The sequence below is a fragment of the Notothenia rossii genome, assembly GCF_949606895.1.
Source record: "Notothenia rossii genome assembly, chromosome: 7".
Taxonomy (NCBI): Eukaryota; Metazoa; Chordata; class Actinopteri; order Perciformes; family Nototheniidae; genus Notothenia; species Notothenia rossii.
In genome coordinates this window covers 26,516,617-26,532,233 of record NC_136905.1, presented here as the reverse complement: position 1 = coordinate 26,532,233, position 15,617 = coordinate 26,516,617, and the positions used below count along the sequence as shown (strand labels likewise).

Here is a 15,617-nt window from a genome sequence, read left to right as displayed (position 1 = left end):
ATAGCACATTCACTTGATAACATCCCATATTCTGAGACATTACAAAGCCTCCTTTTCCCTGTCATTGCTATCTTCACGCTTGCTTTGCCACTGAAACGAGGAAGCTGTCTGAGCTGACACCCTGCTAAAAAACTAATTGTTTTTCAGAAAAGCTCTCCCCATGCTGATACATTTACAGAACTCACACAGGTAAATAGATACTTGCACAGATGGATGTCACCACTCAGTTGATTTCATTGTTTTGTTCCTCATTTTGCTGATTACATTTCCCTCTGCATTCTCTCTTTTGTCTCCAACTTCTTTGCCTCCGGTTTCCCTTCCTCCGACCCTGCTTTCCCTTTCACCCCCCTCGTTTCTCTTCACTCCTTTCCTGTTTCACTTCACCCTCCACCTTTGTCATTTAATCCCACTCTCCCGTTCATCACTATCTGCCTTCGCACATTCTTCTCAGAGGTCGTGGAAACCGAGTATTTTTCTTCTATGACGGATTTTTTTTTAACAATGACGGAAACATCTGAAAGCAGTCCGTCATTTTGACAGATTAGAACAAACTCAGAACAGCGCCAAAGTTTCCCCGCAGCGAGGCTCTGGTGTTATGCATGCCCACCACAAAGGAAATGATACAGTTTCCAAACCTAACTTTAACGTACAAATCCTTGAAATGTCTGAGTTTTGGCTTTACACCGGACGTGCTCCTGCGAGGTGCAGTTCACGAGCCCCCCCCCCCCCCCCCTGCGAAAAAGTCTAGCGCAACCTCTGATCCTTCTATCTCTTCCTCCATCCATCCGTCCTTGCTTGGCTCTGGATCAGAGACATTCCTGACCTGGACTTCTCTCTCTCGAACAGCGTCAGCAGCTCGCCACCATCTCCAACATAAGTCAGTTACATTCCTTCAAGCTCGGTGAGCTCTCAGATCAATCTGCACCACTTCCATCTTGGCTGTAAAAAATACACTTGGAATTTGTGTAATGTCCTTATTCATAAGTTATTTACCAGATTCTCGTTGTTGGTAGTTGATGGCTCGACCAAGAGATCGGTAAGCGCAAGCACCCGGAAAGTGAGTTTGTCGCCTTTGATCCAGAATGATACACCAGGTGAGGTATCATTGAGTAAAAGTGGTTGAGACAATCACTCTTTTTTACCCCATAAGAGCAGGCTATAAAAGCATTAAGTAATCCACCAAATAACTTGGGCCTTAAAGTCCTTATCTTACATTAAAAACTTTTTTTGGCAGTTGATTTCTGGGGGGTGTATGCAACAGATAGTCAATGTATGTTTCTTTATTTCATACTGAATAATGTGTAAAAAAAGGAAAAATATTAGGTCCAATAAAAAAACTTTGCTTCTGGAAGCAGGCCATTTCGTGACGTCACGTGTGGTTCCCGGCTGCCGCTGTCTGGCTCCCTGCTGCCGTCCGACCTGTGTTTCTTTTGTAGGGGTTCCGCCAAGGAGTTTCACACTGTTTACTATCGGACAGCGTTGTCTCCCGTTGGCCGCGAAATATCGACGATGCCTGGGGCTCAGCCTCGGAACGCGAGGAAGTCATTGGGGTTGAATCACCTGTCCTAATTGATGGAATTGCACCCTTTCTTATGTCCAACTGTTTTTTGAAACCCATCTTCCATTGTTGGTAGCCTTCAAAATCATCAGGGACAACAAAATGTGCCCCACAAATAACGCTGGTTTCACTGGCGCACTGCCAATTTTTTCTTGTGTTCCGCACAAATCGCTCCCATTTCTCCCGTAAAACCTTCTCTTTCGGGAACAAATGAACGGTAAAACCATCCCGATTGGTGTTGCTACACCCGCCAACGACACACCTCTTCACCATGATCCGGAAAAAACAAGACAAACTCGGAGATAAACACTGATACACAAAGTTGACATGCGGCTATACCAGCAATGCTACACTGTGTGATGCTGGGACGGGCTGAACTCACCAGGATTCGCGGAACCACACGTGACGTCACGACACAGCACCAAGCAGCGGCAAGTTTGAATCCAGACTTTTCTGGATACCTCTGAATTTGACCCATTTTCCCGATATTAACAAGTGATTTACAGCAAATAGGAAACGATATTCGATCTATATCACGTGTTACTGGAATAAGACCCAACAAGTTAATGCATTTTGAAACAGTTCTATGATCTTTCAGCTACAGTAAATTACGCAAGATAAGGACTTTAAGTGCTGTTGAATACATTCTAGGTAAATATATAATCCTTCACAGCAATTTCCAAAAGAGGGCAACTCTTTTCGCGCTCGCTACAGTAAAGTAAATTGACCCGAACTGTCTGGTCTGACATCTTTATGTTTGCTGAATCTACCGTCAGCATCCTTGACATTCCAGCACTAATGGCTGTTCCATTAACAACAGTCATTTCATTATCTCCGACACTCCCTTGTTCTGGGTTTCGGTATCCAGAGAGCTCTTCAAAGCATCCCTCTCATCAACCTCATCAAGCTGATGTATGGCTGATTAGAGATGTGGGCAGCTTCCTCCAAACTCCTTAAGGAATCGGTGGAATTGAGCAGCTCTTTAATGGCACACACATTTTCTGGAGGGATGTTGAGGAATTGGTTTCGGTCAGTATTTGTGGTGCTACTGGAACTAACCTAAAGACATGTGTGACTCCATTTTGAGAATGGTTGTAGAGATGAAAGGTTATTTTTGTTCTACTGGTAAGAAAAGGCTTTTGAAAATAGCAGGATTAAAGATTCAAAGCATAATAAGTAGGTTAATTATCCTGGGGTCGTGTACAACTGTGGAGGTACTAGAGACCCCCCTCTGTGAGGCTGTAAATGTTTTATAAAACTGTCTTTGAACTCATTAACCAACGGAAGATGAGAGAACCAAAGGTGCCTTGAGGAATAAGTAAAGGCTTTGTTTTTCATAAAGTCATTCTGGTTATACTATCGTTTTTGCTCCATTGACTCCGGGTGGAGCAGGTAGTGCTCCCTAAGCCCCATTAGGCAACCATGCTTGTTTTTACACCATGAGAAAAATGCCTCCTTTTCCTATAAAGGGTAACCCAACCATTCACTTCCATCTGTTTGTACGTACAAAGACAGATTCAGTGGTTAAAATGCAAATTTTCCACTTTTTTTAAAGATAAATCAAACAATTATCCCTCTGTTCTCCTGCCTCTAATTTGTCTTTGCTTTGTGTTTGTTGAAACAACTTATTCCATCTTCTCAACATGTATTGCTCATCAATAACCATTATATAGCCTATTGGGCCTGAATCTTTACCATGAAGCAAAGAAATTCCTTACTAGCACTTTTCAGATGACCTCAGAAATAAAGACTGGATGTCTTTGGAACTGGAAATTCTACCCCAGAGACCATTTTCTCTGCTTAACATCTGAAAAAAACTAATGAAGGTAAAAGATAAAGCAGAGTGATAATTATACACATTCACCCTTAAGGTAGCATCCACAGCCGAACTCGGTGTAGATATTTTTTTTTCAATTACATTTTCATTTCCCCCAAAGCTCTGCTGCCATCCACTTTTTTATTCCAGTGTTATGTCCCTATTCCTGCTGGAGGGGCAACGTTAGCCAGCTCCATCGCTTAAAAGATTCCGCTCATCTATCTATCTTGGCTGCAGGTAAAACAGCCTAGATTAACTACACCATTAAGTACAAGATAGTGCAGTGAAGCTCATTCATAATAGCGTTGGTCGTCGATCTCTATTGCTCTCTTCCTGAGGCCAGTGGAGTATTTTGAGCTCCTTAACTTCAGGCATGTTGGTGTCACACTGTTCATAGTCATTTAGCCACTGAAATGTACGTTCTTAGGTAGTTAATACCTATTTTTTCAGGCATTCTCTTTCTACAAAGGACTGTACACTCTTTCTATACCAGAGGTGCCTTTTCATTTTCATCTCAATGTCTAATGAACAACACGGAAGATGATTATGAGGGGTGCTCTCATTAACCCCAAAAAACGAGCAGCCGTTTGATCCCCTCGTGAAGATCAAACCCATTATCTAATTATTCCTCTCATGCCTGAAAACACAGTGGATTTGTGTGGATTTTTCTAATACAAGTCTTTCCGAGAGAAAGTACTTTGTTTTATTTGTATTCAGTGTTGTGTGCGCTATGTTAGTTTCCCTCCCTTTGCATGTCACTATTTATTGTACATGTCTACCTCTTGGTGCGCAGTCTTTTCAGGGGAAAGAAAGCAGTTGGGTCTAAAGCGGGTCTGGAAGTTTCTTGATCTTTCAAAGTTGATCTGATGTGTCAAGATCAAAACTAGGCTTTGTGTGTTTTCCTTATGTGTGACATGGCTCTGGCTGTGTGGGGCTTGGATTCAGAATGCGGTTGTCAACTGCTGTTTTTTCATCCGTCCCTTTCTCATCCGATGACAGTCACTTTCACTCGGTGCCTTTCAGGCTGAAATTCCTCTGGCTTGAACTCATAGTCTTGGCAACAGCCAACTGCCCATCAACTCGGATCAACAGAGAAGAGGAAGCAGAAAATGAGATATGAAGTCCGTATGGGATGAGAGAAGAGTAAGAGAGCGAGATGGTGCTGGAGCTGCCATCACTTTCCCCTCTGAAGTTTATCTCTGAGAATTCCCCGTTGAGTATTCTCCCTAGGACCAAGATGAGTAACTACTGTACTTGCCCTGTACAGATGAATTATGCCTCAGCTGAGCTTTCCAAGAGGTTAACATTTTGACCATAATCGAGGGCAAGTTGTCCCTTTTACTTCTTTTTCTAGATATCAAATTCATTTATCCAACTTCTTATGATGTGAGTTTGGTTGAATTGCAAGAACTTCCAAGCTAATATTTCAAAATATTTTTCTTAATTTATTTTGCATGTCATTTTGCAGCATCATATTGGGTCGCCTGACATGATGTTGCAAAATTAGGAGCAAAGAAACCATGTTGCTCTAAACAACTGTATTGCTTAAGCAGCAAAAATACCAACATATTTTATTCCGAGCACTTAACTGGGCTTGTCAATTAAGAAAATGCTATGGAACAGCTATGAAATGCACCTCAAGCATTCATGGAAATTAAACGTGCGACATAGAATGAAGTGGTGGAAAAAATAATAGTTGGATGAATGAAGAGAAGATAGATCCATGTGGGCATGTTGTCCATCACAGAACACAGTTTGGGGGAGTCTACATGAGCACTGTGACTTGTCATGTAACAGATGAAGCAGAGCCTCCTTGAATTCGTTCCTTTCTATGAGTTGTTGTAAATGTGTGTGGTCTGCATGGATTTTGAGAGACAAACGCGTTGGCTGTTCTTCTGAATCTCCTTGGGCACTTGACAGAGTGAGCCATGCATTTCTTTTTTATACCATCCATTTCTTGTTGCTAGGAAACTGGTTGATCTTTTTTATTTTTTGACCCGTCTAGCTTCCTGTTATCCTTTTCTCTTTCTGTGACTCATGCTGTGTTCCTTTCCTGCAGTATTAATACATGACCTTACATTAAAACAGAAGATCTCCCAGAGCAATACACCAAAAGGTGATGGGTCACTGTTTTGCTGTCGGGTCCTTTCTCGTTCTCCCAACTAAAAGATTGAGGAATGTACCAAAAAATACTTTTTCATTATTGATCTATCTCTATACCTCCATGTCTATATTGACCATCTCTTAAAATATGAAAGTTAGCGAAGCCATTGTATCGATATGCCAAAAAGTTACTTGGATCTAAGTAACTGCAGTTCTATGAGTGAGTGCCTAGCCCTCTGATGGACTGTGCTAATAGATATCAAATGTACATAATGTGTCTCCTCATTTAATACATGTTACCACTGATAGTGCTATGAAACTCGATGTAGTTCCCTGATTGGTAGAGAGTAAATCAGATGTAAATCCGAGAGTTTCCCCTGCTTCTATAGATATTTCAGGACTAGTCTGTGAGCAGTAGCATGACCTAATCTCTGGAATGCATCTTGGGTCATGTCTTTCCTTTATTAAACCTATTCAAGGTTTCTAATCAACAGGAGAAGGACTCTTAAAACCCCTGGAAATTCACTTACAAGCTGCTTCCACCCTAAAGAACACAATAGACTCTAAAGGTGTTTTTTGCTTCTATAACACATAACGTGGTTATATAAAAGAACTGGCATTTCTAAAAGATGGTGGTTTTCCGACCAAAAGCAACTGCACGGTCAGGAAATGTCAACAGTGCAGTGTGGTCAGTCTGATGGAATAGTTGGTCGAGGTTAAATCCTCAGTGGATCTGTCAGTCTCTCAGGCTGAAGCTCTACAGTAGAATACATTGTTTTTGCAGTTTGGTTTGTCTATTCTCATTATATCAGTTTCTTATCTGAAAGGTAACACTTATTTAAACAAATCCAAATGTCAGTAAAACCAATAATATGGGACTAGGCAGGATTTACGTCATATCATGTAGAGTTAATTGCTGCGAGATGCAAGGTATGACTCACTGACATGACATCTATCCTGACTTTTTTTCTCAAATCAATCTGTTGAACGCATATAGTGCTTAAAATCTGACAGGAAAGGGTTTATGTAGAAGATATTTTTTGAACACTCATCCTTAACATCTCCGCTGACATGCGGTGGCATACTGTGAGACTGCTCTTCCCCACAGGCAGCCATCTGGAAGAGTAGGGAAGAATGAAGGTATGCAGGGAGAGGAACATCTGGTCTTTTCTGCGATTGCACTGACAGGATATGGATGGATAGGAGATTTACACGCAGCCAGGCCCTGCTATGGACCTATACATTTGTTTTTATAGGCCTGAAAAAAAGGTCAGTTACTATGTGCCTCTGGCTGGATTATTTGTATGTCATGCTTAATGATAGCCTGTCATATCGGCGATGGAGTCAGACTTTTGAATCAGATTGTTGTCCTAATGGATATACAGCCTGCAGTGTTCTCTGCTTTGCTAACATGTGCTTTATGCATAATGGATTTCTGCGTACATTACAGTGCATTACTATACATCAAGCATCAAGCTTAACTGTAGCTTTTATGTTTTTTATGGCTATTAATCTTCTCTAAACTCACTGTAGTGGCTGTTAATTGTAAATGGTGTATACTCTAAAGGGGGATTATCCAGATAGATATTGCATAATCAGCAGAGATGATTCAACATTGCAGTTTTACTTATTTATTTATATTTTCCCTTGCACTTATTTGTGACCCCAGTGTACTGTAGAACAACAAGAGATTTGGTATTGCAGTGGCTGACAGAATTGCATCTTATGCTCTTTATGCCATGCTTGTACACCAGGGGGTCCTTCAAATGTCACGCAACCATGACCCCCACAAGTAAACAGTTTGTGTAGCCTCTCAAAGGTCAGCCGAGTCTTTTGAACTCAATTTTCCCTCAAAAACATCAGTCAGGAAATAGTCCATTAAGCTGGAAGCCAGAACAATCTGCATACTGGAAGGATAACGGCCCAGTGTTTTATTTGGCCCACAATGGCTTCTGATTGGTTTAAACCACATCCTTCTGCTTGAATTGTGCATACTTTCATGCTTACACCTCTAAGTAAACGAAATGCAAGTGAAATAAATGCAGCGTGTCAATGTTTGATTTAGAAAATGTTGCCTGGCTCTTATTTTCAAAACAATGACACCAAATACATGTGGTAACAATTTTAAGGAACTCTCGCTTCATTCAAATCAAACATAAGGTTTTAAGGGGGGCTACAGCTATATCTCTGTGTAGCGCCAGACTAGAAACAGTGCACTTAGAGAACCAGCCAAAGGCATTATAAATCAATACAATAAAGAAAAGTATAGGAAAATAGCCCCAGGTGCTATTGCACTATGCTCACTCCATTCTTCACTCACATTTACATCCGTATGTGCTTTCCTATGCAGTGTGGTCGCACGTTGTTTTAAATGTAAGTACACATTTGCATGCATGCTTGTTAATCTGTAATACCCTGAGGAATAAAATGTGCACACTTTGAGTCCCATGAAAATGAAACGACATTCAGTCAACACATAAAACGCACACTCTCGTGCAGAGGTATAATATTGACACCGGAGGAATTCCAAGCAGCTCCTTAATCCCAGCAAGTGCTGACTGAGGCTTAGATTGGATGAAGGGAGAGATGTTGAGATGTGCAGGTGAGAGGGCAGGGGAATTAAAGATGGGTGGGAAGAAGCTAAGAGAGGAGTCGAGATCAAAGTTTTGGATTTTTCCTGGAAGAACTTCTAGGTATTTAATTGAGCTGCCTTCTCTGTTCTTTCCCCATCTGCTGCATTGAGACTGTTTCAGGAAGCTTTGGTATTGGCTGTGATCCTAAACTCAGACTTCTATGTTTTGATATCAGTTTAGCTGTAAGCTTTAGAGTTAAAAAACATAAACTAATGCACTGGTTGAAAAATAATGTTCCGTTCTGGGACTTTCTTTGTGATCTTCTCTTGTATACTTTACATATGAGTACACATTCTTAGTTGCTGATGTTTTTCCCTTTGTATCGCCCTACAGGTATGACTACAGAGAGATGCTGTACAACTCCACGTTCTGTCTGGTTCCTCGAGGAAGACGGCTGGGTTCTTTTCGCTTCTTAGAGGCTTTGCAGGTCAGTGACACATGCAGATGTTGCTCATTATAGCTAGGCTTTAGCTGTAAATAAACCACCATCACTTATGGTAGATGCATCACTGTGATTCAGAACACATGCACACATACTGCAGCAGTACATATCACAAAGAACAGACGTTTCTTTGAACACTGCAAGTGCTACTAAATTGTAATTAGAATAGTTTGAATTTGACCAGATTAAAAACCTAATCAAAGGCGGACCCTACTTAGATCCTTGTGTTCAAAGTTCTTAGGAGTTCATATCAATAAGGTACATTTTTGGGAAATTGGGTTGGCTGCTGAACATAATGACCAAACACAAGTCTAAATGGTTTATAGAAATCTTCTCTGGCATCAGTCCTGAATCTGCGGTGACCAAACAATGGAGCCATTAACCAGGGAGAATGGAAAAAGTGATGCTTTAGCTCTCTTACCCACATTTAGACATGTTGCTAATGTGCTGCCAGTGTTGATACAGCTGCCTCTGACTCAGTGTCTTCACTGCTAACCCTGACATATCTCACTTTCCATTTCTTTGAGCGTCTTCACCCAACTCTCTGTCATCCTACTCTTTCTCTAACTTTGCACTTATATTACTCTTTTTATCTTGGTACAGACTTCCCCAAGTGTCTTGAATTCCCTATGGCAATTCCCACTTACTGCCTCATTCTCACACTGCCTACTCACTTAAGAGATGTTCAAGCTTCTTTTGGGACTCAGCTATACTTAGAGAGGGCTCATTCAGTACAAAAGTTTCATTTTTCTTCAGTTGTTCTTTCCTATAGTTCCTTCTTGTGAGAATAGTGCTTATTGAATTACTATTTGCTTTGGTTTTGGTAAATACATAGCGGAGCAGGGAAGTCAATGCCTCTGTCTTCAATTAGATTCAACATTTGAGCTGTTTTTGCTTCTCCAGTGAGTTAATGTGACATGCAACAGTGGTAAATAAGTCAATATTTTTCTAATAATTAATGAAAAGCAACCACATTCTTGGTGCTATTTTCCTCATTGTGGGTTATTTTTTGTCAGCTAATGTAAGCACTACTCCTGGGAAAAACTGTTGTGGAATAGTTAGGTAAGAAAGGGTTGTTTTTTGAGAAAGTAGAAGAGACTTCTGAGCTCACTATAGAATTTGGGCAGCAACTCTTTATTGACTGGAAAGGACGGATAATTGCTCCACTCGGGAACCAGGAGTTAGGCGAGGTCAGAGAGCAGACTGAAGACCAGGTGCACAGAAAGTGGAAGTCCAACAGCAGGGGAAGAATCATGCAAAGGTTGTCTGGAGAGTAGAGCTGCCTCATGGCCTGGAGGTAGGGCTGCTCAATTAATCGTATTTTAATCGCGATTGCGATTATGCCTTGCAACGATTACGAAAACAACATAATCGAAATAAAACGATTTATTTTTGTATTATTATTATTACTTTTTTTTTTTTTATAATTTTTTTTTTTTTAGTTGAATTATACTTAAAGTTCAGGGTAATCAACTGTTAAAAACATACTCTTCAAAAAAAATACTCAAATAAATGGATGTTTTCAAAGTCAATGAATAATCGCATTTAATAATCGCAATTACAATTATTGACCCAAATAATCGAGATTATGATTTTTGCCATAATCAAGCAGCCCTACCTGGAGGTATCTGTTTATTCACAGCCTTATGCAGGAGCTAAGGAAAACAGGCAGACGCTGCTGTATTAGTTACATTGGCTCATCTGAGTATTCAAACAGGCCAGATAGGAAGCTTTGGGAAGAGGGGAACTGATTTGGCAGATAATGAAGAGTGCAATCTGGCAGGAGGAGGTTGTGCAATGCAGGTGCCATGAGAGGCACAGAGTCACATTGATGAACTCTGTTATGCACGTGTTTGCAACATTTAGGAAGTTCATGGCAGTGAGTTTTATTAATGAATGTTTGTGTGTAATGTGATGAGTTGGGGGGAGGATTGAGCTGCAGGAGTCTAGTTCATTAGTGAGAGCAGATAGGTAGGGAAAGCATGGCACATTTGAGCAGATTGCTGCCTTTGCTAATGACACCGAGGAGATTAGACGAGCACTGCCGCAGCACGCTGATGCAAGAGCGTTTGAGCTTGGACGTGCGTGAGCATGTGTAGTGACCGAGGCCAATCAGGGAATGGTACCCCTCTTAACAGATTACAGGGCCGGTCACTGCCGTCTGGATGCTGTACTTTTCAACTCTCAACAATCACAGACTTTAACTTCCAGCACAAACATGCAAATGCGTTTGCACACACGCACGGAAAATTGTTGATTAATTTCACATGAACATTCACAAACATGGATACACACAATGTAATTTCATAGATCTCTCACACAATAGGGATTATTAATAATAATAATAATACATTTGATTTATATAGTGCTTTTCCTGGTGCTCAAAGCGCTTAATCTCTATATTTTATTCTTCCTTTCCACTGAACATAATAATTGTTTTTATGAAGCTGCACTGCCCAGTCGCTTTGAGAGTTATTCATCAAAGTACTCATCAATGTGTTGGAAGATATGTTTCCTCTATTTGTTCAATTGCCGGTTTTATTGCTTGGGAAATGGACCCTGCACACTGATGACATGGGTTTGCGCAGCATAAGCCAATTGCTAATAATTTGTTCAGTTTTATCCTCTATCCAGTCTGTCTTTATAATATTGTCTTTAGAAATACAAACTATACCACAAGCATTGTCAGGTTGTTCCGTTGAATATAAATATTTGAAGACTAACGTCAAATGGGACAAGAGCTGTTTTCTAGCATCATTCACCTCCATGGTATCAATCGTCCTGTCATAAGTTAAATGCAGAGTTTACATTTCATTGTGTGTGCTCTGCAAAGTGCATTACTTGCAACAAAAGGCCAATCAAATGACTCAATTCGACGTGCCAACAAATGGCTCCATATCACTGGCCAATCAAGTTACTCAATTAGCCTTGTCAGTCAAATGACTTGACTTAAAGGGCCAATCAAATGACTCGATACAAAGGGGAAATCATCAATCAACTAACTAAATAGACCTCACATTCAAATGACTGGATACAACACGCCAATTAAATGAATCGATACAGTGGGATATAACATGACTGGGTACAATGGGGCAATCAAAATGCATAAACGAATGGCAACCTGGTTAGAGCCATCTAAAGCCCCCATCTCAACCTTTGCTTTGGGGAGTCCTTTTAGTCTTCTGTGGCTCCTGAGAATGGTGTCTTCCCCAGCAGGAGAACCAATCAAAGCCTCCGATGGGACCAACAATAGCCGCGTTCACACCGCAGTACTTTTCCCACTTTAGTTCCGATATAGTTCCGAAATGTCGCGTTCACACCAAAAAGAGCCGGAACTAAAATTAGTTAATCAGAACCTTTTTTACCCCCTTTTCCGTCCCTGCTAGAGAGCAGGTACTTTCGTGGGAGAAAAAGGTTCCTATGTCTGATTGGCTGGGCGGAATGCAAACCACGCCCCGTAAAACTCCCAAAAAGTTTTGTGAAGCCGCCATTTTATTATCCTCGCATTAGCATTATTAGCACAGCGCACAAACGCAGAGAGACTAACTTATGGCAACACAAAAGAAAACATGGGGACTTCGGTTCTGGCGATTTACTTGGAAGGCTTCAGTAGAAGCTGCTGGGAGTCCCAGCAGCTTCTACTGAAGCCAGTCCCAACTCCGGGGACTTCCGGACGGGGACTTCGGGTGGCAGTATACGCCTTGAAGTTGTTTGCGGCCTGCCAGTAAACCCAAAGCAGCAGCAGAAGAAGAAGAAGTGATGTCAGCGGCTTCTTTTGCCTAATCCTTCCTTCCCCAGGAACTTATTCCGGTGTGAACGCGATCTGTACTTAGTTCATGAGAACTAAAGAGTTCTCATGAACCTTTGTGGGAAAAGTACTGCGGTGTGAATGCGCCTAATGGGGACCTTACATATTAGAGTCAAACCAACCTACATTATGCAATGTCTCTACACCCCTGATTTAATACATTTATTTATTAATTAATCATTTCTTGTTGATGTGTGTTTACATGTTTACCATTCATGATGTCACAATGAATTAACAGTCTATTGTTTGCGTGTTGTTACTCTTACAGGCAGCATGCGTGCCAGTTATGTTAAGTAACGGCTGGGAGCTGCCGTTCTCAGAAATCATAGACTGGAATACGGCAGCTGTGATTGGGGATGAAAGGCTGCTATTACAGGTAGGTTCAGCTGCTACTACAGTTGAAACGTTATGAGGATTTAGTCCACACTGCTAGAACTAACCAACAGAAAGAAGAATGTTTGTGCTGCTCTACTGAATCATTCACAACGCATCCTTTTTTTCTTGAGGATAACAATGTTAGCGAATACAAAAGGTTATTCATACAGACTGCTGCCTCCTTAAACTACTGTAAGCTGTGAGACAGATGTATTGTACCTGACGGCGGAGGCAGTCATTGAGGCAGATCTGGTACTTGTTCTGCAGTCAATGCATTTTGTGGGGGAAATGACAAGAATCATTGTAATTCAACAAGGCTAGACTTCTTCTCTGATTTAGATATGCTAACATTGATTTCTTATATTCCCAGATCCCCTCTACAGTGCGCTCCATCCACCAGGATAAGATCTTGTCCCTTAGACACCAGACCCAGTTCTTATGGGAGGCGTATTTCAACTCTGTGGAGAAAATAGTACTGACCACACTGGAGGTACCGACCAATCTTTATATATATATATATATATATATATATATATATATACACAACTAATTTAAATAGAATTGAATATGAATTGCTGTACATTATTTTCTTATTCTAAACCGACTGAAAAGAGGCTAATACCCAAAACGTGCCTGCTTGTTTATAATGATACTCATGTGTGTGTCAGTATTTTGCACTTTATAACATTACCTGTTATTTTTGAATCCAGACATTACAAATGTAATAACTGTAATTCTGCTTTTTTTCAGCTTGAATTGCAATGTTTTCAAGTAACTCAACACTGTTTATCCCGCTGACTTACTTTGTACTGACATCTTACAATCACAGACTGTGTAGTTGCAGACAAACAGCAATACCCAAACTGATTGAAAACCAAGAGGGATGATGTATATAGTTAAACACTGCTGTCATGTTTTCGAGGCTGTTTCTTGCTGCAGCCTTTGCTATCAATCATGTCAGTAGTTTTGTTCCTGTCAGACTCCATTTATCTGTATTCTTTCTAGTGAGTAGCAGGCTATCTTACAGCTCTTGGGCTAGAATTACAAACAAGCAAAGATGAGAGCACGGAGGAGAGAAAAAGGATAAGGGAGCAAAGCAGAGAAACCGATTGTGTAAGGCAGGATTTTTCACTGTAGTCATACTTCAAATTCACCATAGCCACTATCAGCAGTTTCCAGCAGTTGACTTCTCAATTATAACTGGTAGTCGAATAGAATGAAGAAAAGATGCATGTTTCAGAATTTGCCTTGTATCTTAAAGGTCCCATGTCATGCTATTCTGGTTATTACCCGTCCCTTTGTGTGTTATGAAGGTTTTTATGCATGTAAACGGTCTGCAGAGTCACAAACCCTCAAAGTACACCCTGTAACGAGTAAAACTCTAACACAGAAAATACCTCCCAGTGTACCTCCCAGTGTATTCAGTGAATACACGTAGTTTACAGAGATGCTGTATGAGAAACCAATGTGAGTTTGGAAAATTGCACAATATAAATCTATTCTAGAAGACCTCAACAATGGAATTATGATCAGTGTAAATGGCCATGACATGGGACCTTTAAGATTATTTTATTGAAAGTATTTTTGAATCTATATTTGAACAAAAATGAAAAGCACTGCTGCCTGCCTGCAGTTTACACCAGTAGCTGCTGTCCTCAGATAGTGTTACAGGGCCTCGTCCCAGGAGGAAGAAGTCAGGCCACTCCAAGGCAGGGCTGGATATTTCTCTGTCAGCAGGGTACAGTTTCACCCCCAAGAAGCTGATCTTCAATCTGTTTACACTCTCAGTATCTTAACCTCGTTCCAACACATGCCATAGTACGAGGCTGGTAACATGGCAGGGTTTTGGCTTCAGGTTTAACCAATTAGTGAGCTGCCATTAGCGGGGAATTCTAGATATTTGACTGTAAACAAGGTGAACGTTAATACTCTGTTTATTACCACACTATCCTACAGGGTTCACTCTCCTCTGTATCTTACCAATAGCTCCTCAGAATGCTTAATATTTTATTAAGGTATCTTCTCTCTCTTTGTAAGTGGATGCAGACACATTGCATGTGATACGGGCCAAACAAACACATCAACTTGCAAATTATGTTATAAGATTATGGAACAGCTTAAGCCAAACTACTTTAAATACTGAATTGATGTTACTGTGTAATTATATTCTTTAATTTATATTTTGTCTTTTTAAAATGACAGCATAATGAAAACAAGTCATTTTCAGTTTGCAGGATTTTTGTTGATTTGAACTGACTTGTTTTTGTTGTTAGTTTACCACAGGATATGTGTCAGACCTCAGATTCCAAACAACATAAGAATGACATTATTAAGGTTTAATTTAAAACGAATACACATGGGAGACCTTTAAACATAGTTAATTTAATGTTGATGTCTTACTTCTGTTACAGTTTTTTGTACAAATGACTTGGCCCTGTGATATCCAATTTCTCACACAACAACAAGAATCATTTTGATTTGATTGATATTTACCAATAGCAATCCTTCTTAATGTACACAAAACTTAAATCTGGATCCATTTCACTCTTCCTTTCAATCCAGATCATCCAGGACCGTGTAATGCTGCACACATCAAGGAGTAACCTCATGTGGAACAGTCTGCCTGGAGGACTTTTCACCCTTCCTCAGTACTCCACGTACCTGGGAGATTTCCCCTTCTACTATGCCAAGCTGGGTCAGTTAAATTAGCCATCTATGCAGAAAACAACCATCACTCAGCTCCCTGAGGTTTGATAGACTGATTTTAATTTACGGCAAAACACAGGAACAGCTGGTGCATGGCAGCTGTTGGGTACTCGTAAAAAATAACATGCGGATCGGTGACATTGCCACAAGTGAAGCAGTATATCTTTATTTATTCA

General features: G+C 40.6%; 1 protein-coding gene across 1 annotated transcript in view; it reads left to right on the top strand.

The window, feature by feature from the left end:
• Positions 1-15,617, top strand: part of LOC307046357 (exostosin-1b-like) — a 38,519-nt gene that overhangs the window by 14,725 nt on the left and 8,177 nt on the right. The window contains exons 2-5 of the mRNA XM_079692755.1: positions 8,444-8,537; positions 12,629-12,736; positions 13,106-13,225; positions 15,298-15,434. Of these exons, the coding sequence (XP_079548881.1) occupies positions 8,444-8,537; positions 12,629-12,736; positions 13,106-13,225; positions 15,298-15,434 (459 nt within the window). The remainder of the gene's footprint in view (positions 1-8,443; positions 8,538-12,628; positions 12,737-13,105; positions 13,226-15,297; positions 15,435-15,617) is intronic.